The 25,852-nt window shown below is 44.1% G+C and overlaps 5 protein-coding genes across 5 annotated transcripts; 4 read left to right on the top strand and 1 right to left on the bottom strand.

Moving 5' to 3' along the window:
- Positions 1 to 8,966: 8,966 nt before the first annotated feature.
- AFUA_5G15080 (putative Rho-associated protein kinase) lies at positions 8,967 to 9,269 on the top strand (the record flags this gene model as incomplete). Its single annotated transcript, XM_748056.1, has 1 exon — positions 8,967 to 9,269. The coding sequence occupies one exon, from the start codon at positions 8,967 to 8,969 to the stop codon at positions 9,267 to 9,269; it is 303 nt and encodes a 100-aa protein (XP_753149.1).
- A 4,124-nt stretch (positions 9,270 to 13,393) lies between these two features.
- Positions 13,394 to 15,068, top strand: AFUA_5G15070 (putative AhpC/TSA family thioredoxin peroxidase). The gene is made up of 3 exons (XM_748057.3): positions 13,394 to 14,186; positions 14,235 to 14,462; positions 14,535 to 15,068. Exons 1-3 carry the CDS (start codon positions 14,137 to 14,139, stop codon positions 14,872 to 14,874), a joined length of 618 nt encoding a protein of 205 aa, XP_753150.2. The 5' UTR covers positions 13,394 to 14,136; the 3' UTR covers positions 14,875 to 15,068.
- Positions 15,069 to 15,536: 468 nt separating this feature from the next.
- Positions 15,537 to 19,388, bottom strand: AFUA_5G15060 (terpene synthase family protein). Its single transcript, XM_748058.2, has 5 exons — positions 18,955 to 19,388; positions 17,753 to 18,881; positions 17,599 to 17,704; positions 17,259 to 17,545; positions 15,537 to 17,203 (listed from the first exon to the last, which is right to left on the bottom strand). The coding sequence occupies exons 2-5, from the start codon at positions 18,557 to 18,559 to the stop codon at positions 15,602 to 15,604; spliced, it is 2,802 nt and encodes a 933-aa protein (XP_753151.1). The 5' UTR covers positions 18,560 to 18,881; positions 18,955 to 19,388; the 3' UTR covers positions 15,537 to 15,601.
- A 183-nt stretch (positions 19,389 to 19,571) lies between these two features.
- On the top strand, positions 19,572 to 20,613 carry AFUA_5G15050 (putative cytochrome P450 oxygenase; the record flags this gene model as incomplete). The annotated part of the gene is made up of 2 exons (XM_748059.2): positions 19,572 to 19,812; positions 19,862 to 20,613. The coding sequence occupies 2 exons, from the start codon at positions 19,572 to 19,574 to the stop codon at positions 20,611 to 20,613; spliced, it is 993 nt and encodes a 330-aa protein (XP_753152.2).
- On the top strand, positions 20,614 to 24,202 carry AFUA_5G15040 (DUF3435 domain-containing protein). The gene is made up of 5 exons (XM_077804911.1): positions 20,614 to 21,238; positions 21,300 to 21,507; positions 21,561 to 21,994; positions 22,067 to 22,422; positions 22,496 to 24,202. Exons 1-5 carry the CDS (start codon positions 21,060 to 21,062, stop codon positions 23,755 to 23,757), a joined length of 2,439 nt encoding a protein of 812 aa, XP_077661047.1. The 5' UTR covers positions 20,614 to 21,059; the 3' UTR covers positions 23,758 to 24,202.
- The last annotated feature ends 1,650 nt before the right edge of the window (positions 24,203 to 25,852 follow it).

The following is a 25,852-nucleotide window of genomic DNA, read 5'->3' as shown; positions in this document are numbered from 1 at the left end:
TAGCAAGGCTGCTAGATACTAACAGTGGGATGGATCTCACTAGCAGAGCAAGCCATTTGATTGACATGGTATTATAGGTAATGGCTCATCTAGGGTATGTGGTAGGGAGATAGCACTGTCCCAGGTAATATCCTCCTATTAAGAAATAGCCTGGGCCACCTGGGTAGCAATGCCATGCTTTATGCCATGCTTTTTCTTAAGGTGCTGTTCAACTTTAATAGGTCGCACCCCATACTTGCAGTGACGGCAAATAAGAATGCCTAAGGTAGATACCTTATAAAATAAATTATATTCCATGATGCAAATCTTCTGGATGATAGAAATAATAGTTATGCCATGATGATTACTAAAAATAAAGAGGTGGGATTATAATATTACCCCTGAATTATCAATATACAGGGATAGAAGGGTACTAATTTAGATACCCCGCTAAATATGATGGTGTTATACCAGTAGATTTTATATTCACACCACACCACTATAATAGGGAATTGGAAGGGTTCCTTAGGAAATATAATAGATAAGTGGTGTCTCTATAATCTACTAAATTTTTAGCCCATCAAGGCCATGGGATCTAATACCATTGGACCCTTGAATTCAATCCCATCGGACCCCGACCATCGTCCAAACCAACCAATCAGCATTTAACCCTAGCTACACCCTAGGCCCATCGGAATAGCGATGGTCCATGGCTTGTGGGATAGAGTACTCCTGTGCTTCTAATCATAGTAAATTACTATACAGAGATTCATGAATTCAATGTCTTTTAAAAGTTGAGTCCTTAAATAATCAATAGTATCCACCATTTCCGCGGCTTCTTCCACTGTGGGTACTTTGTTTTGCGGTTCTCTAATTAATATAGGGTTATATCTGTAATTAGCAAAGAAAGGTGTTTCCCCTGTAGTTAAATAAATAGTATTATTATATGTGAACTATGCTATTAGTAAGTAAACTACCTAATCATCTTGCTGGTAATTTATGTAGTGTTATAAATATTATTTAATTATTTAGTTTATTTATTTAGTTTGTCTATTGGCTTGCAGATGATATATAGTCATAAGTCTTTACTTAATTCCTATTAAGTTTATTAATAATTACTAAAACTTTGACATAAATAATTTATCTCTGTCTAACGTGATGTATCATAGCATTCTATGATTTATAATCATATGCCCTATAAGTAGGCTTATAAGTTATGATGCTGTCATCTTCATTATTATTAGAATTAAATAGATAAATTTCATGAGTCTGTTAGTGACTATTATTAGGTAATTATACCCTTTTAACTCTAGTAGTTGTCAAGGTGCTGGATCACAGGTAAACAGAAGTCAGTTAATAAGGAAGTTGACACTCAGACTGGCTACAGCAATCTATATCTTATCTGTTCCAGTTGCAGGGCAGACTGGTATAGGCAGGCTCTATAGACAGGATGTAGCTTAAGGACCTTTAAATAGGTTGCTAAGTTGTATAGTAAAGATATTCCCAGAGTCACATGATTCCTTTCTGGTGATGCTAACTCCTATCCACAGCAGCACTATGACAGTACTCCCCTCCTCAGGGTTAAGCTCCGCCAAGACCATCTGCTGGTTTAGGTTTGCTTAGGTAGCAGTGGTGGAAGTTAGCAATAATCTCTTATGCGTTCCATAGGTAATAGGCAGGTTCCTCAGTGGGGTTATCATAGCCTAACTATTTAACAGTATACTTCAGACAGGGGCCCCATCAGCCCCAGTGTTCCCAGCAGGAATCCAAGATGTCCTCAATAATCCATTCTTCTAGGCCATTAACTTCTACTAGTGGTGGCAGTGGTTATCTTTGTCTAGGAACAGGGTCTTTAGCAACAGGGCATAGTAAGCTAATATTAAACACAGGGTGAATCTTCATAGAAGCTGGCAGATCTAGCTCATAGGCGTGCAGGCTAATAACCTTCTTAATACAGAACAGCCCTAGGTATTTCTAGTCAAGCTTCTTCTAGGGGCGCAGGGTCTTAATATTCCAGGCATCTAACCAAACTAGTTATCTTACATAGTAATAGTAGGCAGGTCTCCAGTGGCGATTTGTCTGTTCCTCATAATAGGCCTGGGTAATATAGATCTGGGCACGGATATAGTTAATAACATCTTGTATTTTCTTTACAAAGGCCTTAGTATCTCTAGTAGCAGGGTAATTCACAGGCTAGATAGGTTCAAACCCCATGCATGGGTGAAATCCATAATTTATGAAGAAGGGTGAGATTCTAGTAGCCTTAGATTAGACAGAGTTTAAGGTAAACTCAGCTAATAGTAACCAGTCGGCCCAATCATCTTATAGATAGGTAATATAGGTGTGCAGGTATTGTTCTAGAATAGCATTTATTCTTTTAGTTTAGCCATTAGTCTTAGGGTAATGAGTAGTAGACAGTAGGTTCTTAACATCTAGGCGTTAAGTCAGGTGCTTCCAGAACACAGTAATAAACTAAGGGCCACAGTCTGATACTATTATCCTTAGTAAGCCATGTAGCTTCTATATATGATGGATATATAATCAGGCTACACCCTTAGCATCACAGGTAGTCCAACAAGGGATAAAGTGCCTTATCTTTATAAGTCAATCAATAATAACTAGTATGGCATTGTAGCCTTGACTAGGTACTAGACTAGTGATAAAGTCTATTAAGATATCTTGCTATGATTATTTAGGTACTAGGAGCAGGTACAACACTCCTTGATAGGCTTTATAAGATGGGGTGGATCAGCAGCAGGTGTGGCAGTTTTAGGTCTAGCAGTTAATATATTAGTACATGCCCGGCCAGTAATATTCCCGTGCTATCAACTTATATAACTTATACTTTCCAGGGTGTCTAGCAGTAGGCTTATCATGGCATTCCTGTAATAACTAGGCTCTCAGCTTATCATAGTTAGGGATGTATAAGTATTCGCAGTAGTATAGATAGCTTCCTTATCATCTGCAATCAGCTAGGGTGATCTTTAGGTATTAACTAGCATTCCTATCCAGTGCTTGTAGGATGGACTGTACAGTATTATCTAACTAGTAGGCAGTGTCTAGTAGTTCTTTGATACTGGGAGGGGGCTCTGGTTGGTCTGGTTGGTCTAGTTGGTCTGGTTGGTCTGGTTGGTCTGGTTAGTCTGGTTGGTCTAGTTGGTCTAGTTAGTCTAGTTAATCCAGTTGGTCCAGTTGGTCTGATTTGTCTAGTTGGTCTGGTTGGTCTAGTTGGTCTGGTTGGTCTGGTTGGTCTGGTTGGTCTAGCTAGTCTGGTTGGTCTGGCTGGTCTGTCTATGCTGGTTAAGCAGGCACTCTGGTAGGTTCCTTAGGTGTTCTAGCAACTTGGGCCACTGGGTCTGCAAAGTGAACTCTTCTTATGGCTGACTGGCTCCTTATAATGGCTTCTAGTTTTACTAAGTTCTAAATCTCAGGGTCAAGGTTCTCTTTCTTTAGAATTATCTAGCTCTGGTGTTGTAGCCATTCATCCCCCTCTTTAGGGAGATCTTCTAACCTTCTAGTCAGAGCATCAGGTTTAACTCCCTGCTTCCTAGGTTGATATATAATTTTAAAGTTAAAGTAGGACAGGAATTCAGACTAGCAAGCTTATCATCTATTAAGTAGCTTAATAGATATGAAATATTCTAGGTTACAATAATTAGTTATAACTTTAATTAGTGATAGTGTACCCTCTAGTTCAGGGTGCCATTCCTTAAAATAGTGAATAATAGCAAGCAACTCTTTATTATAGATCTCATAGTTGCACTTAGTGACTGAGAGCTTCTTAGAGAAGAATATAACAGGGTGCAGGACTCCTTTATCATTATACTAAGACATCACACTAGTAGATATATAATCAGAAGAGTTAGTCTTAACCATAACATCTTTTATCTAGTTAAATAGTTTTAAGATTAGGGCATTCACAAACACCTTCTTCAGGGCTTTAAAGCCTAATTTACAGGCTATAGTCCACATAAATAGGACATCCTTCCTAGTCAGGTTCACCAAGGGAGTAATAATTTTAGAGAAATCCTTAATAAATCACTAGTAAAAGTTGCTAAAGCTAATAAAGGCCTGAATATTAGCAACACAGGTTAGAACTTGCCAGTTGATAATTATTTTCACCTTATTAGGATCCATATAAATGCTATCCTGGCTAATGATAATACCTAGGAACTTGGTTTCAGGGATAATAAACTTATACTTTTAGATTTTTATATACAGGCTGGCTTCCCTTAGTTTCTGCAGGACAGAGTGGATATATATTATATATTTAGTATAGGTCTTGCTGTAAATAAGGATATTATTAAGGTAGGCAGTGCAGAAGACATTAAGGTAATCTCATAAGGTATTATTAATAAATTGCTAAAAGGTTGCAGGTGCTCCTGTCAGCCTAAAGGGCATTACTAGGGACTTAAATAGGCCTAGTTAGGTATGGAAAGCTGTCAGGTATTCTTGTCCTTTCTTAATGCATATATTATTAAATACTAAAATAATATCAATCTTTATGAAATATTTCATCCCTTTTAGGTTATTTAGGGTTTCCTTTATTAGGGGCAGTAGGTATCAGTCTTTAATAGCTATAATATTTAGGGCTCAGTAATCAACGCAGATTTGTATGCCTCCACCTAGCTTTTTAATAAATAGGATAGGCAACATAGCGGGTGATGAACTAGGGCAGATGAAGCCCTTCCTTAGGTTCTCTTCAATCCATTCTTTCAGGACTTTTAATTCTTCTCAGGACATAGTGTACAGAGGGCTAAACAGGGGGGTCTTTCCCTCTAACAGCTTAATATTATGGTTGTAGGGGCAGTATGGTGGCAGGCACTCAGCCTCCTTAGGGGAGAAAATATTAGCATAGTCTTTGAATTTATTAGGTAATAGGTTAGTAAGATCTTCCTTCTGAGCTTTCCCAATCCTCAGGGCGGCTTTAAGATCTTCTAGGGTAATTATAAACATCTAGGCATTTCTCCAGGCGTAAGCTAAGCAGGCAGCTAAGAAGATAAAAGCTATATCTCTATTCTCTAGTCCCTTTAGTCTCAGGGGCAGGTGTCTAGGTTAGGTCTTTGGGGGGATGTTATACAGGGCTTGTATCTTAGTTAGCCTCTGGAGAGTATTATAGTATTTCTAGTAGTAGTTGCTATTAAACATAATGCTGTGGGCTGTAAATCATATTAGGGGGTTATATACCTTTATCCAAGGTATTCCTAGCATAATAGGGTAGTATGCTAACTAGATAATATAAAACCTCACATCTTTCTCAAAGTAGTCCTTAATTCTTATATCCATCTAAATGTAATGGGTTATCTTCCCATTCTCTAGTTCTCTCCCATCAAATATGTGCAAGGTTATCAGGTCTGCTAGGGGGATAGGCTCTAGCTTCTGATCTTTAGCCTATCCTTTATTAATAAATCCTCATCCTTCAGCTCTAGTATCTAACAGGGTGTAAGTAGGTAGTTTTATTCCCTTCTCTTCCCTCTCTAGGGTCACAGGTAATATCATAGCTTTTAATTATTATATTTATTCCTTAAGGTTAAGTCTGTAAACAGCGGCAGCAGAAATTTAAATAACACATAGTTTCTAAGCCTAGTTATGGCTTACTCCAGGCTTACTCCTTTTACTAAGGAGGTCTAGCTGGGCAATGGGCTTCTAGATTCTGGAATCCATCCCCTCTGGGGGCTCTCTGGGCGTGGTTTATAAGACGCCATGATTTATACTCTCTAATAGGTATTAGGGTGGGGGCAGTCCCTAATCTAGTGTTCTAGGGAGCCATATCAGAAGCAGGCGCCTGTCTCGCGGCAGGAGGGGCTATACCCCTTTCTTATTAGACATTGGGTAGTACCCAGGTCTATAGGGTTATATTATTACGCTGGCGTATGCTCGTTCCTTTAAATAATAGGGTGCTAGGGTTACTTAGTAGACTTAGTAGCAATAGGGCTAGAGCTTTAGGGTGACTAGGAATGCAGGGTAGGTTTAGTAGTGGTAGTATAGGTCTTAATAACAGGGGGCTAGTTAGTAGTGTATTACTAGTAGTGGTTCTCAAGCTCCTGCAGGAATCTAGCAAACTAATAGTACTCCCAGCTTAGAGGCTGATTGTGCATGAGCATGCCCCAGAGTTTGTAACTAATAGCCTGTTCAAGCAGGATAGACAGGGTTTCCTTAGGTATCTTACCCTCCAGGGCTAGGTGTTGAAATTCTATAAAGAAGGTGCTAAACTCCTTATTAGTCTAGCACAGGCTGAATAGCTTATTTTAGGCATTATTCACGCAGTTAGGGTCACCAAAGGCATGCTCCAGGATGTCTAGGATATCTTAGTAGTTATTAAGGGTGCAAATTCCCTTCTTAATATAGGGGAGAATCTAGGTATATAGTGCATCCTTCAGGCAGTTATTTATATAAGCCATCCAGCTCTGCGGTGTTGGGAAGTGTTTAAGGTTAATATTTGTTTTCTCTTAAATCTATGCTATGAAATACTGAAGGTCCTTTTAGTCACCTTTAAACTTATTAGGGTTAGGGAGTTATTCTAATAATCTAGCAGCTTTGGAAGATAGGGTAGTAGTTAATATAGGCATTCCTACTAGAGTAACTACAGGCTTTTTAGTAATAGGGTTATGCACAGATGTAGGTATAGGTGTATTTATAGTAGGGGTAGCTAAGCAATAGGCTTAATCCCTTTCTATAGCAGCCTATATATACTACTATTCCTTCTATTACAGCTATTCCTTCTAGTACTATAGGATAGCCCTTAGTTTAGTAGTCTCTTATTTATGTCTCTGCTCTAAGGTAGTGAGTTCATACTAGAGTTCCAGGAGTCAGGCCTTAGATTGTTTAGCTTATTAGTTTACTTCATTAATAGTCAATTCAGCCTTCTAGATGTACTTATATGCTAGGTAGTAGTATTTATACTATTCAGTACTATGGCTAGCAACATACTCAGAGAACTCTTTAGGGTTGCTAGGTAGGAACAGGGGCAGAGGGACAGGCATTCTGACAGTGTCAACTCTAAGGGGGGAGCTATATAATATCAAGGTGCTGGATCACAGGTAAATAGAAGTTAGTTAATAAGGAAGTTAACACTCAGACTAGCTACAGTAATCTATATCTTATCTATTCTAGTTACAGGGTAGACTGGTACAGGCAGGCTCTATAGACAGGACATAGCTCAAGGACCTTCAAATAGGTTGCTGAGTTATGCGGTGAAGATATTCCCAGAGTCATATGATTCCTTCCTGGCGACGCTAACTCCTATCCACGGCAGCACCATGACAGTTTGTCTAGTTTATCCTATTTGTCTAGTTTATCTAGTTTATCTAGTTCATCCCATTTGTCCTGTTTGTCCCATTTGTCCTGTTTATCTAGTTCATCTAGTTTATCTAGTTCATCCAGTTCATCTAGCTGCAACACTTCATTGAGTTCATTCTGCCTATTTAGTCTATTTTTAACTTTTAAGATGGCATGTCAGTTAGGGATATAAAGACTTCAAGGTTAGATGTCTCTCTGGTCTGTAGTAAAAGTTATATATAAAGGAGCTATTCTATAGCAAAGTAACTAGGGAAATAGAATAATATAATTAGTTACCTAACATACAGGCCTGCAGCTATGGTGGCTGTAATCTTTACCCACTGTAGTAGAGTTAAATATAACCTATTAAAATACACCCGCCCTAACACTGCCTATATATATATAATATAGTTATTTAAGGGATCCAGCATCTCTCCAGTGGATTCTTAATAGTTTTATAGATTAGGTTCCTGTTAAGGGGACCTGGTTTAAAGCTCGACCTAGTAATGTATGCTGAGATTAAGAATCACTCTATTACAGTAGGCAGTGCACTTCCTAGTTTATAAACCATTCCTTGACTAGGACAGCCTACTATGGATTACTCCATCACCTCTAATCTAAATAGGATGAGAGACATACCGTTCTGATTAGCAGATTTTTCTTGATTTTTAGATGTATTAATTATCCTCAGATCACAATGCAATGATGCTTAAATAGGATTGTAACGGAAATTCAAAAGCAGTTAGCGTCCTAAAATTACATATCTTTGCCTGTGAATATCTCCACCACTCCTGGATATTTTTTAATGATAATACCATCATTCGATTCCTCTCTTTAAGCTCTATTGAATGGTGTATGTTTCATTAAGATTAGTTGTGGTTGTGTTGTTGACCCAAACCCAGAACTCCCTATATAGATTGAAGTCATCGACCTGCTTGTGGTGGTCTTCAGTTGAGAGAATAACCATAGTGGCGTTGATTCCTCTGTGATGCAAGATTGGACCGTTCTCTGGTGCAACTGTCTTGTGCGGTGACTTATATAGGAATTCGGTTCTAAGGCATACTATGGTTTATAGGTAGGGGGCCAAGGTGGGCTGGGGAGGGACGGCGTCACTCCAGATTGGGACCTAATTGAAAGGAGACCGTCACGACATGGCAATCTGAGTCCTTCCACCCAGCTGGCCACTGACGACCTAGCCCTGACCTCAATAGTGGGAGCACTATCCGGGCTTCGTACGGAGGGACATTGTAACAAGGAGTTTTCGACGAAATAATAGAGCCTTTGGTAGACAAAAGTCCCCACAAGCAATATCACTCTTCTGGAAGGGTGTCCCACACGTCGCCAAAGCTTATAGGCCTCCTGTAATGGGGAGTGAGACTAGTGACAACCCTGGAGTATCCCTGTATGTTGCATAAGCCATGCATGTCTTACTTAAGATATGAGTATTGTGGTATGTTAGCAGCTAGTTGGGGAACTCCACAGCAAACCCTATATTGTATGTACACTGTGTACAGTATACCGCTGTAATTCAACATGTTTTTTTCAAACCTTTCGCTACTACTTAAACACGGGCTAGGCTATATCATTCTCTTTCTGGTTCATATTAACTATACAGTTTTGTTTTGTAGACTAGCCTGACCAGGAGGCATACGGGCAATGGAACGGAAGTCTTCAGAATCGAGCCCACACCGTTGGTTGAGCGATGGACCATGGAGCTCTGCAGTGCCGTCTCTTGGCTCGAGTCGCTTGGACGCGTGCATGGCGACATCCGGCCGCCGAACCTGCTTCTAGACGCCGAGGATCATCTTAAACTTGCGGATTTTGATAGTGTGGCTAGCGTCGGCGAGCCATATGCTGGTGCTGCACCTCCATGGGCGCGTCTACTGGGTTCTGAAGCGGGAAGTGAGAACGGCACGTTTGGGATGTGCGGCGCTAGAACCGAGCAGTTTGCCATCGGATCGATTATCTATTCAATGAAAGGGGGTATGAGCCTTATGAGTTCGAAACTCTGACTGAGGGTGGCCCAGAAATTGTTAAACGCCTTCAAAAGATGGTGTTTCCTACATTGAACGGAGGGGATCTGGATCGGATTATTGAGAGGTGCTGGAAGGGTGGGTTTTCTTCCTTGTGTGATCTCTTAGAGGAAGCAAAGCTTCTCCATGGTGCAAAACAACTGCCGCGTGCGACGAGTCTGAGCAGGGAGGATTGCGATGAGATCCGGAAAGAGTGTGTACTTCTCGTCGAGGACGGATTACTAGCTTGAGACTATGGAGACAATTCATTGGGTAAACAAATCACAAGGAAGATCACGTAAGCGAATTTGCAAATTCCCTATCCTCTTCATATTCTCTCCAGTTTTGCGGCAGTAATTTCTGCCTGGAAGATCAAGAAACCCGAAATTCCTCTGTTACTCCTTGAGCATGTTATTAAGTATGCTGAGGTTGACACCAATCCGCGGTGAGGTGAACGTTGCTCATTCCTTCTATTTCACTTAAATCCGTAGCACAAGAAGACCTCTCAAAGCGAACTTCAACAACTTTTTTCTGATCGGAAGAAGACATCGGAAATATCATCGGCCTATAATCGCCAAATGCTGAATGCAATGATGTTTTCTGTACTTGCCTACCCTCTCATCACTACAGCATGGACAAAAGAATTGCCTTACAATGATATCTTCTGAGTCGTTGATATGGTTGCGACATGCCCGTCAAAGAGTTTCATGTGGCTGCCTCAGCCGCTAACAGATGACAGGAGAGAACTTCGAACAGAATCATGACTTTCGCAACCGGGACATCAGCATCAATCATGCGACTAGAGAGCTCTCTTCTTGGAGGAGGTAGAAGCGCGGGAACAAGAAGCCTAGTTCAACGCAAGCAAGGGTTGCTATGCTATTAATGAGGTTGCTAAGGACTGAACGAACCTAACAACATAACCGGTAAACCTCTCCCTATCAGCTGACATGGGGAAGCCAAGATGGAGTGGGTCAATAGTCACGGGAAGCAATGGGTCCCATAACAAAGGGGTCTGATCTAATTGTAAATTTCATACTATGCGGGGATTCGTCCAAACAGGAAACGCTGTCTTATTAAGGGATAGCTCCAAAATGCTGGCACGTGCGGACCTAGGCATCCAGCTGGAGTCAATCATCCCTGCGGAGATACTTGTCCATTGGGAGAAGAGGCTCATAGATGCTCGCCTCCAGATGGCCTGCGCCCATTGATATGGGTGCCACGCCATCTTCAGCGCGCCTTTCCAGCCGACTTATCGGCGTTGGTGGACCTTCAGCCCCACCTTTATCACACCCCTGCAATAGAGTTAAGCTCATCCCGATCACCCCTGATCACCCGCTGATCACCCGCTCACCCCAGATTGCTTGGAGTCAATCGCCCGCTTAACCTAAACGAGCTATAGATTACTTTTAACGCGTTTCAGATGTATCTTGCATCTGCTTTCTTGGACTTCGATCGCGCGGGCAAGGTGAGCATAGGAATCTATAAAGCGCTTCGGTCGCGCGGGGAAGGTGAGCATAGGAATATATAAAGGCCTGAACCGTCGAGGTTCTGCGCCCGAAGTCATCGCTCTCATTCTATCCTATTATCTGTTACTATCACTGAAAACTCCTAAGGATAGCAAAGCCTAGAAAAATCCGTCATCGCCAGTCCAATAAGCCTAAGGCAAATCATCAACAACACAAACGACGAGGAGATACGTTGTTCCGGAAGGTATTTGAATTCTGCCAGGAATATAATATAGACATCTCACTCATAGTTCAGTTGAAAGAGAACAGTCAGATTCACATATTCAACTTAGATAACAGATAGTTCCCTTCACAGGAAGACTTGGTAGGCCTTCTCCCTTTTATTCCCTCTCTTCCTTTTTCCTTTTATTTTTCCTTTTATTTTTCCTTTTATTTTTCCTTTTATTTTTCCTTTTATTTTTCCTTTTCTTTTTCCTTTTCTTTTTCCTTTTCTTTTTCCTTTTCTTTTGCCTTCGTCTTTCTTTTCCCTTCTACCCACCCCACTTCCGCCCGCAACAAACCCCCCTCCCCCCTTCCCCCTCCCCAAAACCCAACAACCCGCTTTTTTTCCTTTTGCTCAATTTCGGGGCTATACTAATGGCCGCAAGTCTTTGCACTATCCCGCACCTTTAAGGATAACATGGCAAGAGTTGGCCACTGCCTATCAAACTTGAACATAATCTATCAAGTGTAATAGAGGAGCTCACTACAAGATGTAACTATGTTTTTAATAGCTTTCGTTGCTGAGATATTGCTAACTAGGAAAACTATATAGTACCTTCCTATAATATTCTAGGTTAATCTGAGATGCTATCTTGTTGACATTTGTAGACCAGGGAACTTATATTTACTGATTTATATAGCCTTGAAAACCATTAACAATGATCACTATCATGGGAAGACAGCAGTCCTGATTTAACAGCAGTCCTAATTTAACAGCAGTCTCGCTTTGACAGCAGTCACATGTGGACTGCTGTCCTGATTTGACCATCTGGCTGTCTCTTACAACATGGCCAAGTCCACGTGATATTTACATGTGATCTTCCCCAGGAGGAATTCAATCTTTCCAAACCTGTCAGGCAGCACTACTCTGGAGTATCTTAAAACTAATCAGATAGGAAGACGCTCAATTTGGCCCATTACAAAAAAATCAATCTGATATTCACCTTGTATATAAACCCTCATGTTTTCAGATATGGCTGTAGCATAATTCTTGCTTCACTAACCCAAAGGCGCTAAATGGTTTTAAGGGGCCAGGGATAACTACATTCCAGCACATTTTATACAGAACTATGACACAGAGGAAGACGTGAAGCTACTGTAGTCTGCAAGCAATAAATCATGCTAGCTCAGCCAGACAACTATATCTATTGAGAGGAGAAGAGCACAGTAGGACATCCTCTGCATGTTAGTAAAGTATAGAAAGCTTTAAGAACTTTATTTTGTAACTAGGGCAGCTGTAAAGCTGCCCTCTATCCTTAAGATTATTATTTATATACTTCCAGCGCTGGTAACAAGCATGGGCTATATTATTAATTTCCTCCTTAGTAGTATCTGACGCGCAACTTCCAGACTCTAGATAGATTAACATTCCGGAAACAGATTTAAATTTTTAGTAACAACCATAGCATTCTAGATTTCGAGGTTGATTTCTCTGCTAATGCTAAAGAAAAGATACTGTTAGCAACAGGCTTATTAAACTACTAAACTCTAGCTAGTGTACCTACCATTTATAAATTATTCTTATTCTTAAAATAGTCACCGCATTTGACGCAAAGGTGGTGCTGGTTAATTTCATGTTCTTGTAGTTGCTTAATAGAACCATAATAGACGTTGCACTCCAGACAAAAATAATAGGTATTTACTAAGTGGTCTTAAAGCTCTTCACTAGTAGCAAAGTCTTATAGTTAAGGACAGGTCAAACAAACATTATGTCTGCTGGACGTTCAAAGATATATATTTTTTGCTTATATTAAAATGAAGACCCAGAAACACCTTTCACACCATTGGTGTCATGATGTCTGCTGGCAATAAGCATAAAGAGCAGATTTAGAACAGAAAAGCCAGTCACAGATAGTACATTCGTAGTTCACACCATCATAGGCAAGATACAGGCCCAAACCCATACTGACTCAGTTAACCCAAGTTACAGATAACAAAATAAGCGACAAGAAAGTCAATGTTACAGGTCGCTGAATAGCACAAAGGAGATGGAGGGGGTTGGTGGATGTACAGAGGGATGCAATGAGAGTAAATAATGATCAGCATCTCAGAACCTGAATGGATGTAGGCGCGAGCCAAGTAGACTGCGTCGGTTGGTTCCTATAATAGGAGGCAAAAGCTTTTCGCCAAATAATCTCTTTCAGTTTGCCGCTGGGTTATGCAGACCAACCATACAGATCAAGACAGTTACCGCTGTTGTTTACATAAATCACGCGAAGTCCATGCCAGTCTGAGTATCATTTAAGCGTAAATATGAACTGTTAGGAGTAGGATTGAAGCTAAGCAGATAATCGCACAGTTGTTCTAGTGTGGTTAATGGCCTTTGATAACTGCACATTAATGTTTTCTACTTTAGACAGTGGCTTAAAACGTTCACCAGATGTGCCCGCGCGTAAGCAAGTTTAGAATACTAACACGTCGCCATCTCTAAATAGTGATATTCTACTTTTGATGACGTTGCCTGCTGATGATTGGCCAGCGAGTAGGACTAATTAAATATAGGTTCACCAAGTCAGGCGCCTAAAGGGGATATAATGGTGGCAGCCTTTGTTCTTAGGAAAGTATATCAAACAGGCGCTCATTTCCGTGGATACGAGGCGTTAAAACATGCCACTTAAGGATATCACCGCAGTTCTCTTTGGCCGAAAGCAACTAAACATAGTAGTTATGGGGTATAGCAGTCAAACAAGCAGCAGCAGGCCTACCCACATAAGAATGTTGACATACCAGTCATCCTTTGTGGTTTGCTTTATTTCCATTCCGTACCCCCTAACTTTTTTCTAATATCAAGTTATCGCACAGGGTTGCATTTTGTTGGAAAGGCCTCCTTGCACCGATGTCTACATTTTCTATCACATTGGATGTTGAGAGACATGAGACGTCGCGGACTACAGAAGAAGACCAATCAGCCAGCATACGCTGGCTAAATTGGTGCAGTGGCGGGTGGAAAAAGATCACCTCTGCCTTCCGCCTCATGCTGCGGCCAGTGGCCTTTGAGAAGAGTGGAAGTGTGGGATTTATTTTGGGTTAGCTAATCCTAACCCTCCTACAGAGACAACTCTGCTAATATTTTGCTGAAAATCCCCTAGATATCCACAAGCAAGCAGCACAGTGCTGTTTCCTTTGTCCCCAGAGTCAGAATGGGCCATATGCTGTTCAAGTCCCTTGCATCCAACCAAAGGAACCACAAGTAATCAAGAGGATCGTGGCAAAAATCCCCTAACTCGATGGTGGCAAGGTATATGAAAAGCGGAAGACTACACCCCGTCTGCACCACCGAACTGGCAGACCTAGCCAAGCACCAATCCGAATTCGCCAAGCGCGGCGTCAAGCTGATCGGCCTGTCCGCCAATTCGATTGAGTCGCACGATGGATGGATCAACGACATTACCGAGATCGCTGGCTGTTCGTTGACATTTCTTGTCATTGGCGATGAGGATCGCAAGATTGCCCATACTTATGATATGTAAGGGATCTCTCCCCTTTTCGTCTGCCGCCCACTGTTGGCTCGACACTAACAAAGTGCGACGAGGAACAGGCTCGACCACCAGGACGTCACCAACGTCGGCGCCCGCGGCATCGCCTACACGATCCGGTCTGTGTTTATCATCGATCCCAACAAGGTGATCCGCCTCATCCAGGCGTATCCGGCCTCTACCGGTCGCAGCACAACTGAGCTGCTCCGTGTCGTGGATTCCCTGCTTGTCACCGACAAGTACTCCGTCAACACCCCCGCCAACTGGGAGCCTGGTGATGATGTAGTCGTTCCCGCGGGTCTCACTGCCGAGGAGGCGCAGGTCAAGTATCCAAATATGGAAACTGTGAAGCCGTATTTGCGCTTCATACCATTGGCCAGGCACCATCTTTATCAGCATTAGGTGTCATTCTTGCACGGTTGATGTTATGTCGAATTTCTCTTTCCTCGATGACTTGGACTGATACAAAGGGAATTCTGGTACGTAGGAACAGATGGCGAGGCTTCAGCTGTGAAAAAGTCGTTCATAGCATAGTACCATAACTCAAACTCTGCCTGCCTCAAGGCTATAGCTAGCGGCGTAAGGTAATTTTCCCGGTGTCAGCACTCATTCTGCCTACGTAAAAGGATCTCAACCACTCGTCTTCTGAATTAGTTACTTTTGATGGAGTTGGTGTGTCTCCGTTCCAGAGTTTGTGATTTAAGCTCAGTTGGGCCAATCCACACTATTTGATCCAACCATGTGGGTTACGAATAGACCCTCGGGATTACGGAGAACGCAGATCAACATTGACCACACTATCTTTATACTTCAACTGCCAATCTTTTTAGTAGTAGTACATAGCCACACTCCAGCGATCTTCTGTCTTATTCAATGCTGTGATAATTGACTATTTGGATATTTTGTATTCCATATTGGATAAGCTGAAACAGGCTTAATATTATGCACCACTCAAGATTTGACAGAGATAGTGTGTAGATATATCTTTATGCATAGCCATGACTATTTAGAGTAACCTTAAACATGTAGAACAACACAGCTCTGATAATCTATAGTAATATATAGCCATTAACAATTGACAGCTGTTCTTCAAAACTTTTAGTGCATTGACATAAAAAATACCTGCATATCACATCGCTGTGGTAGAGCCAAAAGCATACTTGGCACATGTTTCATTGTAAATTATACAACAACGGTGGTACATTTGCAGGTAGAGGGAGATGGTTTGACGGCCAGAATTCTCCAAGATTTGCGTCAAATCATTCAAGCATGAGAGAGTGTGTTTGTGTTCATACTCCGCAAGTTGAATCAATTGCGTCCGCACATCGCCATCTGAGTTGAGGCTCTGAGGAGACGAGAATTCAGGGAAGTTGACTGAATTGAGGTTCTTTGTAAGGCGGTCTCGCTCAATACTGCCGACATCATTCCAAAGTCTGCCTTCTACAGACATCTGCCCCCATAACCTCTCGGCAAGATATTTTTCTTTGGCGGTGACAAAGACATCATTCCCGTTTCCAATCGTACAGATAAGGGCTTTAGACACGACCGCGCTCTTGACGTCATGAACAGCAGATGTATGCAGCCATGTATAGAAATTCTGGCCTGAGCGTAGAGTGACATGCTCGGTGTGCGAATTTCCACTGCTGTTGCTTAGTGCTCTGTTCTCCCTGGCTCGCTGGGTAGCAGCCAAAGTCGCCAGCTTCACTTCTTGTTCCAGATCGAGCCTATCCGAAGAGCTCGCATTCCTAGTGAAGTCCTCACCCAAGACAAAACGGAACCAGCGTTCTATATTTTGCTGTATTACTTTGACCATGGTGAGAGCCTCCTCATCCATACCAGGAGTATTATCTCCATCCAGGCATTGGTGCAGAGAATGATCTTTGCAAAGGTTGGTTGCATGGCACAACTTGTCGATATAGTCGGTTATTATGGGGATGGCAGTGTCCGGTAGACTTGCGAGCGACCTCTCCATCAAGTCGTCTTCTTGAAACAAACCAATGGAGAGCTCTGCCATGCTGTAAATAGTCCGCGTACTCAGGAGACACCCGGGGGTGGAGTTGCTAGCCAATGTCCAGAAGCAGGCGGCAATTTTGATGTACTTCTCTCCGAGGGGCCGGCCAGTGGAAAACACATCCAACGCTTTCAACTTCTCGCTAAGGAGAATCGCTTCGATTGCGGAAGCTTGTATGACCCACTTTGGCGTTTGCATTTGGGATGGCAATTGAGAAAAGTAATTGGTCATTTTGTTAGCCATGATCGTTGACATGTCAACCAGTTTGTATGGTATTTCGGCAAGTTTTTGAATAGTCTCCTCAGCTTGAACAGCGGCCATGATGTAGGAGTCCGAAACAGTCGGTATGGCATACAAGGTTTTATCCAACCAAAGCTGGTCGTCTGTCGGCGAGCGTTGGCTTCGAGCCAAAATAAACTCGAGGCCTTTGCTAATTGCAGTTTTCACACAGGCTGCTATCAGCTCAGTGAAACTGAAACATGCGGCGCTTTTCAAAATCAGGATGGCATATGCAGTCTCTTCAGCAGAGTTTGAGCATCCCCATGAGCCGTCCCTGTTCTGGGTGTGCAATGTTCGGATTAATGACTGAAAGAGCGTGAGCGGTAGTTGGAACCTCATAACATCGTCTGGTAGTGCGGCCAGATACCCTTCACTCCAGCGCTGGATGTAGGACATCAAGGCTTCGCACATGAGCATCGTCGGATAGTAAGGTGAGATATTCTAGCGATACCCTTAGAATGTAGCACACATAATCTGGGAAAAACGTTCAACATACCCATTTATCCTTGAGCATTCCGTTACAGTTAAACCATGCCTCGCACAGGTAGCGAATGCATTTTTCGATTTGCGGCTGGTAGTGGCCATCGGTCGAAAGCAATACCAGAGCAGCCAGGACATTAGAATTCGTACTTACGCTTGTATGCGTCTCGTACAGATAGGTTGCGAAATGGTTTTCTCGCTCAAACCGATCGACTAATGCCTGGGGCGAGTAGCGTGTTCCTTGCAGCATCAGGGCTACTAACGCCTTGGCTGTGTCATCGGCATCAGCACATGCATTGGGAACTGTTCACCACAGGTTAACAGAAGAGCCAAATTTTAGATTGAAGGTCCTATACCAAAGCCAACGAGCCCTTGCTTTCGAATTTCATCTTCAACTTGGCTGCCAATTTGTATAAGGTGGCTGCTTGTTTCAAACCCATGCCGTAGCAGATTCGATGTCACCTTTTTGGATTAGAACAATCGTCATTGCCATAACATGTTCAAACCTACCCATGCCCATTCGAATACAGTGGTCGGATATCCTGCGGCCACAAGACCTGACCCTCGACCTGCACCCTTGGAGATTGCATGCCGAATGTATTCCTCAGCCTCATCATCCCACACAGGAGAATACATGAGATATGCTGCGGTGGCAGATGGAGATGCTAACATGCTGCCGAGCACTTTCTGGTGTCCCAGGGCCTTAATGTCAACCTTCCTTATCACAGCTTCCAAAGAGTGTAAAAGAGACGATTGTGGGCCGTTGAAGATTGTTTCCAGGTTAATTTTCGAAAGTTTCTTCGACTGAATCTCAGTCAGGTATGTTCGATCAAAGTTGAAAGTATGCCCTTCCAATTCCAGGAGATCCAGAATTTCTGGTAATCGAACTTCTAGGCCCACAGACAACGTACAAGTTGCCAGCAAGCGATCCAAGCCTTTCAACGCTGTCTGTAGGAATTGTTTTGCTTTGAGGATTCTTGAGTGCAAATCTTCAAACTCCGTTTCACAACAGTCGCCTGCATGTTTCTGGAGAGAAAGAAGAGCCGCTAAGGTGCTTACAATACAGTCCAATTCCGAAGTACTTCCACCCCAACTGCCACAAGGACTTTGCTCTTGTAAAATAGCCTGGAAGGCAGCTGGGAACGCCCAGACAGATCCACCTTCCGTGGGCTTTCTCACCATCGAGATCCACGATGTATCGTATATGTTGCCAGACATTGTGCCTATTCCGTAGGTTGGATGGTAAGACTTATCAAAACTCTCAAACAAGCCTTGTTTCTTCATATCGACAAGTAACGCTCCTGGATTGCCAATCATATTGAGTGATGGATAATACTAGAGTATGGGGGAAAATATGGAAATTTGGTTGAATGGATGATACTGTTAATCAGCTCAGAAATGTCTGGCGTAGGCTTTGCCTTAAATAAAATGTATGGGTGTACTTCGACTGGATTCGAAGGCATCAGACCCTGTCACTGGGCCACCTCAGCTCTTGACCGATATACTATGCTAAAGAGCTAGTCCCTGCATACTTAGATTCAGCTATCCTCCCCAACGACAGAACACCTGTGTGAGTGTCCTGTATCGCGCATAGCGGATGCAGCTGGACGATGAGCAAAAGACTGTTTGGTACATGGTACTGCAGTAACCAACACCTGTATCAGAGATTTCTTCGAATCCTGAACTTCTGTCAGTGCCATAGTGAGGCATACCCATTATGTGGAGAACCTGAGAAGCACTGTAGGGTTGCTGGCACCCAATCATCATTGCTTGATCTGCATAACGATTGATTAATCCATTATTTGAATATGATATGCCATAAAATCATCCACCTTCTAATTTGATCTGCTATACTGCGCATTTATTAGGCTAGTCAGGCGATGAAATAAATGAGTTTTCGAAAATCCCGATATGCATAGTTGTATTCAACAAGGGTGTCTCACAGCTGATATTTTCCAGTGCATCTCGTGGGAGGTCCAAGGACTGACCCCAAATGTGACACATCATATTCATATTTCACTATTGCTTAGACGCATATGCATCCTTATCCTACTGTAGCGCCAACTTCCCACCCCCCTGCAGGTCAAGAGGGGATAAGAAGGGAAACCTCATAGCCCATTGAAATATATACCCACTTGGGCCCTTGCCACTCTCTCCGATACAGCTTAGCTGACCTTGAAGGCCTACTGCACGATGGGGCAGCTCGCCGGCCAATTATAGAGAGCTTTGACTGAAAGCACCTTAAGCTGTGATACTCATAAGACTCCTGACTTTCTTTGATTCTCATCACGGCTTTTCCCATCCCCTAAACCACGCCACTCCTGACAACATGGATTTTATGTCTCCTGCCGCAATTTTGACATTTGTCAAGGAGCAATTCGCCATGTTTATCATACTACTCCTCATATTCAGTTTGATTTTGCGCAGTTTTTATCGTCTGTATCTTCACCCTCTCCGTCATATACCAGGCCCAAAGTTGGCGGCAATTTCTCATGCCTATGAGTTCTATCACGATGTGATCAGAGGAGGACTATTTGTTTGGGAAATTGAAAAGATGCATAAAAAATATGGTAGCACTCAAAGACAAATCAGTCTTACATTGTATTTACGGTTATATAGGTCCAATTGTGCGGATCAACCCCCGAGAAGTCCACATCAAAGATCCATATTTCTACGATGAGCTTTATGCGCCGATCAGCGGGATGCGAGACAAAGACCCAAAATCTGTAGTGATCTTTAGTGCGCCCACCTCATTAGTCGCAACAGTTGGTCATCAAACGCATCGCATGCGCCGGAAGTTACTAAATAACTTCTTCTCAAGGCGGTCAATTGAGAATATTGAGCCAGTTATCCACAATTCACTCTCAAGATTCCTAGACGGTCTTACTACAGCCTACAAAGAAGGCAGCGTAGTAGAGTTGATCGACAGACTACAAGGGTTGACAGGCGATGTGATAACAGAATATGCGTATGGAGAGAACTATGGGCTCCAAGATCCTGAGAACTATGGCAAAGGCATTGTCAAGGTTGTCCAAGAAGGGACGGACCAGATTCACTTCTTTAGGTTTTTCCCTCTTGTTTCGCAACTCTTGCGAATTATACCCTCATGGTTTATGGGTCAGGTCTTCCCGGCCCGAGCGGCAATATATCAGCTGCTGGATGGCGTACGGAAGCAATCAATCCTCGCGCTTCAGCAGAAGAATGTTTCCACGGCTCCCCAGAGGATGACCATTTTCCAAGCTCTTACGGCTCCAGAGGTACCGCCCGAGGAAAGAAATCTGCAGCGCCTCCAGGATGAGGGACTGGTTTTGTTTGCTGCCGGTACAGAGACCACGGCGACCACCTTAGCTGTGGCATTATTTTACAACTAGAATATGGGGACCTGTGAAATCGACGCCGAAAATGACAGCTACTGAGGCCATAAACGGCCGCATTTCCACCTGTATTTTCCCTCTGCGAGCCGCCGCTTTAGCACTCAAGCACGTGCTACACACCACTATTCTGCACCCGCCAAGCATTGTTTTAGTCACCGTCCTGAGGAGACAATCCTCAGCGAGAACTCGCTCGGTTCAATTCACGACCATTAGTGACGCCGACAATGGCCTCCTCAGCAGCCAGATCCAGCTCCCTCGAATTCAAGCAGATTGCCCATGTGCTCTATAAAATGCCGGCCATCCTCACTCCTTTCTTTCCTCCCTCGCACTCTCGCGCCTTCCTCCCACCTTGACGCCTGCCAAATCAATCCGCCAGGCGATCGCTGCTCGAATCACTGCCGAAAACAATCAGCTTTCTCTTATATTTGGATCAGCTCATCTTGATGTCACCGCCTCCTCTCCCTCCCGCTGATCCCAATGAGCATCAATACTGGACCGACCCGATCCTCTGTGAAGAGACTCGAGCCAGACTCGAGCATTTCCGCAGCATTGGATGGCTACCCCCGAACTTCAAACCCAAGACATTGGAAGGTCTTGCAGTGGTCGAAAGATACTGGCGAAGGTACGTACGCGCTTTCTCAGATTGCTGCAGGGATCGTACGTCCTTAACGTACCGTCGACAGATTTTGCATCCATTCAAAAGAGGACTACGTGGAGTATTTACTCCTGGAGGACCAAACAATCTACATGAATTTCTTCGATTGGATGTACAGGACCTCACGACAGAAGCTTCTTCAGTCGTACGATGAGTACTGGCGACGGCTTTGCCAATACTTTGGTCTGTTTGCACGGCGCCGTCTGAATGGCAACGTCTATGAACAGATGCGACGAGTACGTTGTTTCGTTCTTGGTCCCAGCAGCTCCACCATTAACATCGGCGTTAGTTCCTGAATAAAGTATTCCCCGCAGAGCGAAAGATCCCCAGACGTATGAAGAAGAAGGACACCCTTGACGTTAATGTCTTCTGCATCTTATATCGCCAGCACTGGATATATTCGAGATTTTTCCGTCACGGGAGTATGATTATCCAATTTGCCGTAGTGCAACTCTGGTCTGCCATCACTGGAACGCGACCGGGTGTACTGCTTCCTCAGAAAGCTTCCCAGACTGGCCATAAGTCATCCCTGGGCAAACGCAAACGCGAGCAGACTTTTCAGAGTGACCTTCCCAAACACGTTTCGGCCGACGATCTTCCAGATTCAGTCTGCTACCGCGATATTGAGCTCTTCATTCTTAAAGACCCCGATAGCAAGCGTGATGTCCTTTGTGCCATCATTGAGTTTCGCAACCTCAAAGGCCGGCCAGAAGGCGCTGACGGGTAAGCGGATCCATAGCAGATCCATAGACAGCTAGTTGCTGACCTGCTGAGGCTAACTTTCTTTTCCCTCAGAACTAAATTCTTCATGCATGGTGATTACCAAATGGCTTACTGCCCAATCAACCAAATTATCTCACTAGCTTTCCGCGATGGGGCTTTTGTCAATCCCTTGACTCCAGAGCTGATATGGCGGCTTCGAGTTCCAAAGCGCCGACAGGATCTTCCCCTCCGGTGGAAGGAGGAGATCCTTGATACCCCTCTCCTTCGACGTATTGAGCGCACTCCGCACGGCTACGAGCTCCATAAGTCATTGCCGATGACGTACGACTCAAGTCGACAAGCGCTCAAAGAACTAGGTCGAGATGCTAAGTTTGAGGACGATATTGGCCATTATAACTACCGGCGCTGGGTTGCCAATGAAGTTAATCGTATGTCCTCCCGCGTGGAAGATGGCTTTGCAAAACGAAAGAACCTGAAACTGTATCTAACTTGACCTTACAGGGAACTTCACAAGCCAGGAGCGGCAGAGAGTGCTAGGCCAGTCCGGCGACGCGGTTTTCGAGAGGCATTACCAGTCACAGTTTATCGGCCGCGATCTCCAGCATGTCGTGCTTCTCCGACCCTCTCAGGAAGGTCTGCTTCGGGTTGCTGGAAGCATGCTCAGGAAGAGGGATCCCCTTGCCCCGTCAGGTCTTACCGACCAGCAGAAACGTGCTATTTGTCGAGACCCCAGAATCCTTGAGCTTAGACGAGAGCAGAGGGAGCTAAAGGAGGAGATGCGATCGCTAGCTGGTACAGTGGCGAAAGCTCGGGAGTCATTCCCTCATCTGCATGAAAGACATGAGGCAGTTAAAAAAGAGCTCTCTCAAGTAAGGAAGAACCTGACAAAGGATACTCGCGAGACAGCTAGAAAGGAATATTTTCACAATGAGCCTGTGCTCGAAGTTGACAGACAGATCAAGCAACTTCTTGGCCAGTCTGATGCTGAAAGTTGTGAAGATCTCGACTCCGACGATGAAGACTGGGATATTCCTATTCCAGAATACGTCTTTCCCGAGCGAGCGCGACTGGTGGAGAATTTCTATGGCCCTGAAGCGGAATGTTTTGATGCGGATAAGCTACTTGCACGACGTATCCAGGTTACCAAGGACATGGTTGCGCTCTCGAAGCTCTGCGAACCAAGCCGGCGAGGCAACCAAATCAACTGGGATGTGAGTGATGGCGCTAAGGCTGATGAAACTGAACGTGAAGAGTCGGAAGAATCACCACCTTCTGAAGAAGAAGCCCTGGACTGCCCAACAGATGTTTGCATTATCTGTTGCGGTTTGTCACGTCGTTCAGCTTCTAATCCGCCTCCACATAAATTTCCTTCCAAGCGAAAAGATTCACTCCGTCGCCATCTCATTGATTTTCATCTCGCCCGTGCGCACGAGGGGATTAGCTGTACCTGGTCGGCCTGCTGCAATGTCCCTAAGTTCGCAAAGGCTACTGAATTCTTGGCGCATGCCGTTGATGTGCACTCATATGATATTGGAATCAAATTAAAACATCTCCCCAGCAGACCTCTGTTAACTTGCAGCGATACTTCCTCTATCGACAGCACAGACGCTTCTCTGGAATCATGTGGACGGTCAGGCACTAGCACTCCCGCTTCCTCTGTCGGCTCTGTGACAACAAATATCGACCCGCGCCTGCTGGAGCTCGACAAAGGTACCGTTACAGAGCCACCGCCGCGTCGCTCAAAGAGGGTGCGTCTCCAATGATAGCATGCGAGGATGTCTAGATGCAGTCGTTACAATGTGAGTACAATGATCCGCTGAAGCCTGGCTTTGCGGCTTCCTTTTTTTTCTATGCAGAGTTGTATTTAGTGGCGTCTACCATTGTATATAGCTGGTCTCGTACCTGCCAAAATGCACCTGTTTTGCTTTTAATTTACTCCCTACTTAGCAGTATAAGCATACGTCACATGATTCACAAGCCTGGAGAGCGGATGCTGGTTTCTCCGTATTTTAGCCACAACCATGCCGCTAATATTAGTTATATTGATTGACCAGTTGTTCCGCTGTAGCCCATGGATGTTAAATATTTGACAGAGTCTTTGCCAGTCCCACAGTGAGCAAAATAACAGCTACATGAGAAGAGCTCGTTATGCTCGCTTGGTAAGAATTTGAAGTCATATATTGGTATCTGAAACATAGCAGTTATGTATGGCGTGGTGCCGTTTGGACAATGTGCACGAGAGCCACATTATACGTGAGCCTATGCCGCCTATGCCAACGGGGCTTATACCTGATTTTTACCGATTGAGCGTTCCATATTAACGTTGATTCGCCCGCTCGGGTTTGCTCGCCGATTGTTTCGGAACTGGCCACCTGCTCTCCGGCCATCGGTTTTTCCCGCTCCAAGGTACCTCGCATGTCCAGGAACGAGGAAGGGTTGAACTATGGATAGTATTAGCCAGGGCATTATTGCATAAGATGATTGCAGGGATATGCCTACCCGACTGAGAACCCTATCGATCACCTCTCGGTCGTGAACATCTACCTTGAATCGTAACCTCCGCAGCAACTGGTCGTACACATCAATCTGTCCTTCAAGTTCTAAAACGCGTCTGAAAATTGTTCCTCGAGGGGCCTACAGCCGGGTTGAAGAACCTACCTTTTGATTCTGTCTTCGTTCCCCTCGGCGTACTCGCAAACGGCATCGAAAAGGACACATTGATGACATGGTTGGCGGCCGTCACATTTGGCCTTTTTTTGTCTGCATCCCAGACATGCTCTCTTAGCACGGCGGGCTGCGTTTCCTGACTGGGCGCGCGCAATCCGAGGGATAGCAACCTTGGAATTTGTAGGATTAACAAGTGAGTTGAATTGCATGTCTGTTCGAGTGGATGATGATGTATTCCTAAATTGGTCCTCTAGCTTGAGCATACCTCTGTAGGATACTGGAGGGGAAGTCAATTTCAAAGGCTCTTTCTCCATTGTCAGGGCAGGCTGGAAGTGAAATATGTGGAAGGGTAAACGGTTACGCTACTATGTCAAGAGCTTGAGTAAACATTGACTTGTTTCCTGTTTCTGTTTTCCAGTACATTACTGGTTCCACAGCGATCATGTGGATACACTGAGGTGCACTAGTAAATAGTAGGTGATTAATGTCACGTGATGCTTGGCAAACTGTCTCGTGAGCACTGGACTTCGGTGGTGAGAATGAGAAACAACAAACTTGTCCAAGCAGAGGACCTACTTAAGATGGTATGCAAAGCAGCATGGCTCCGCAAATTCAGCCGCCAGACGATAGTTCTTTACCGGCCAATCGCGATGAACGGAAACGTCTTGCAACATCAGCGGCACGTTTAGAGATGATTTTCATCCTTACGCCAGTACCTACCATTGTCCTCGATTCGTCTCTCCGCATATGCGAGGTGTCCCACAGTCACCTTTTCCTTACAAATTTAACCAGGGAAGACATTGTTGGCTGCAGTATATTCGACATTCCATTGTCCACAATACCTGTCTCCAGTCTTCCTGTTCTCCTGGGAGCCATACAAATCGCCGTCTCTACGAAGGCTGTGCAAATAATCGGTCACCCGTTGGGAAGCCCGTCCCTGACATTGACACCCATTTTTGCTGCATCCAGTTTTACGTACCTCGTCATCGAAGTCATTCGGCAGTAAGCAGAGAACGCCCCCGAGCGTGGGCAGGCTTCTTGACAGATAGAGCTTTGTTTGCTTGGTAGCCATACTTTCGGGTACTCGTTGGAGGGCGGTGATAAAGCGCGTGAGAGGGAGTGGGTCAATGAGGAAACAGGGCCAGTCGACAACCATCCTTTTACGCGGTAGTGCGAGTTGGGGGTACGCTG

Source organism: Aspergillus fumigatus, chromosome 5 (genome assembly GCF_000002655.1).
Source record: "Aspergillus fumigatus Af293 chromosome 5, whole genome shotgun sequence".
NCBI lineage: Eukaryota > Fungi > Ascomycota > Eurotiomycetes > Eurotiales > Aspergillaceae > Aspergillus > Aspergillus fumigatus.
The sequence above is the reverse complement of the archived record's forward strand: the minus strand, read 5'-3'. Positions and strand labels throughout refer to the sequence as shown.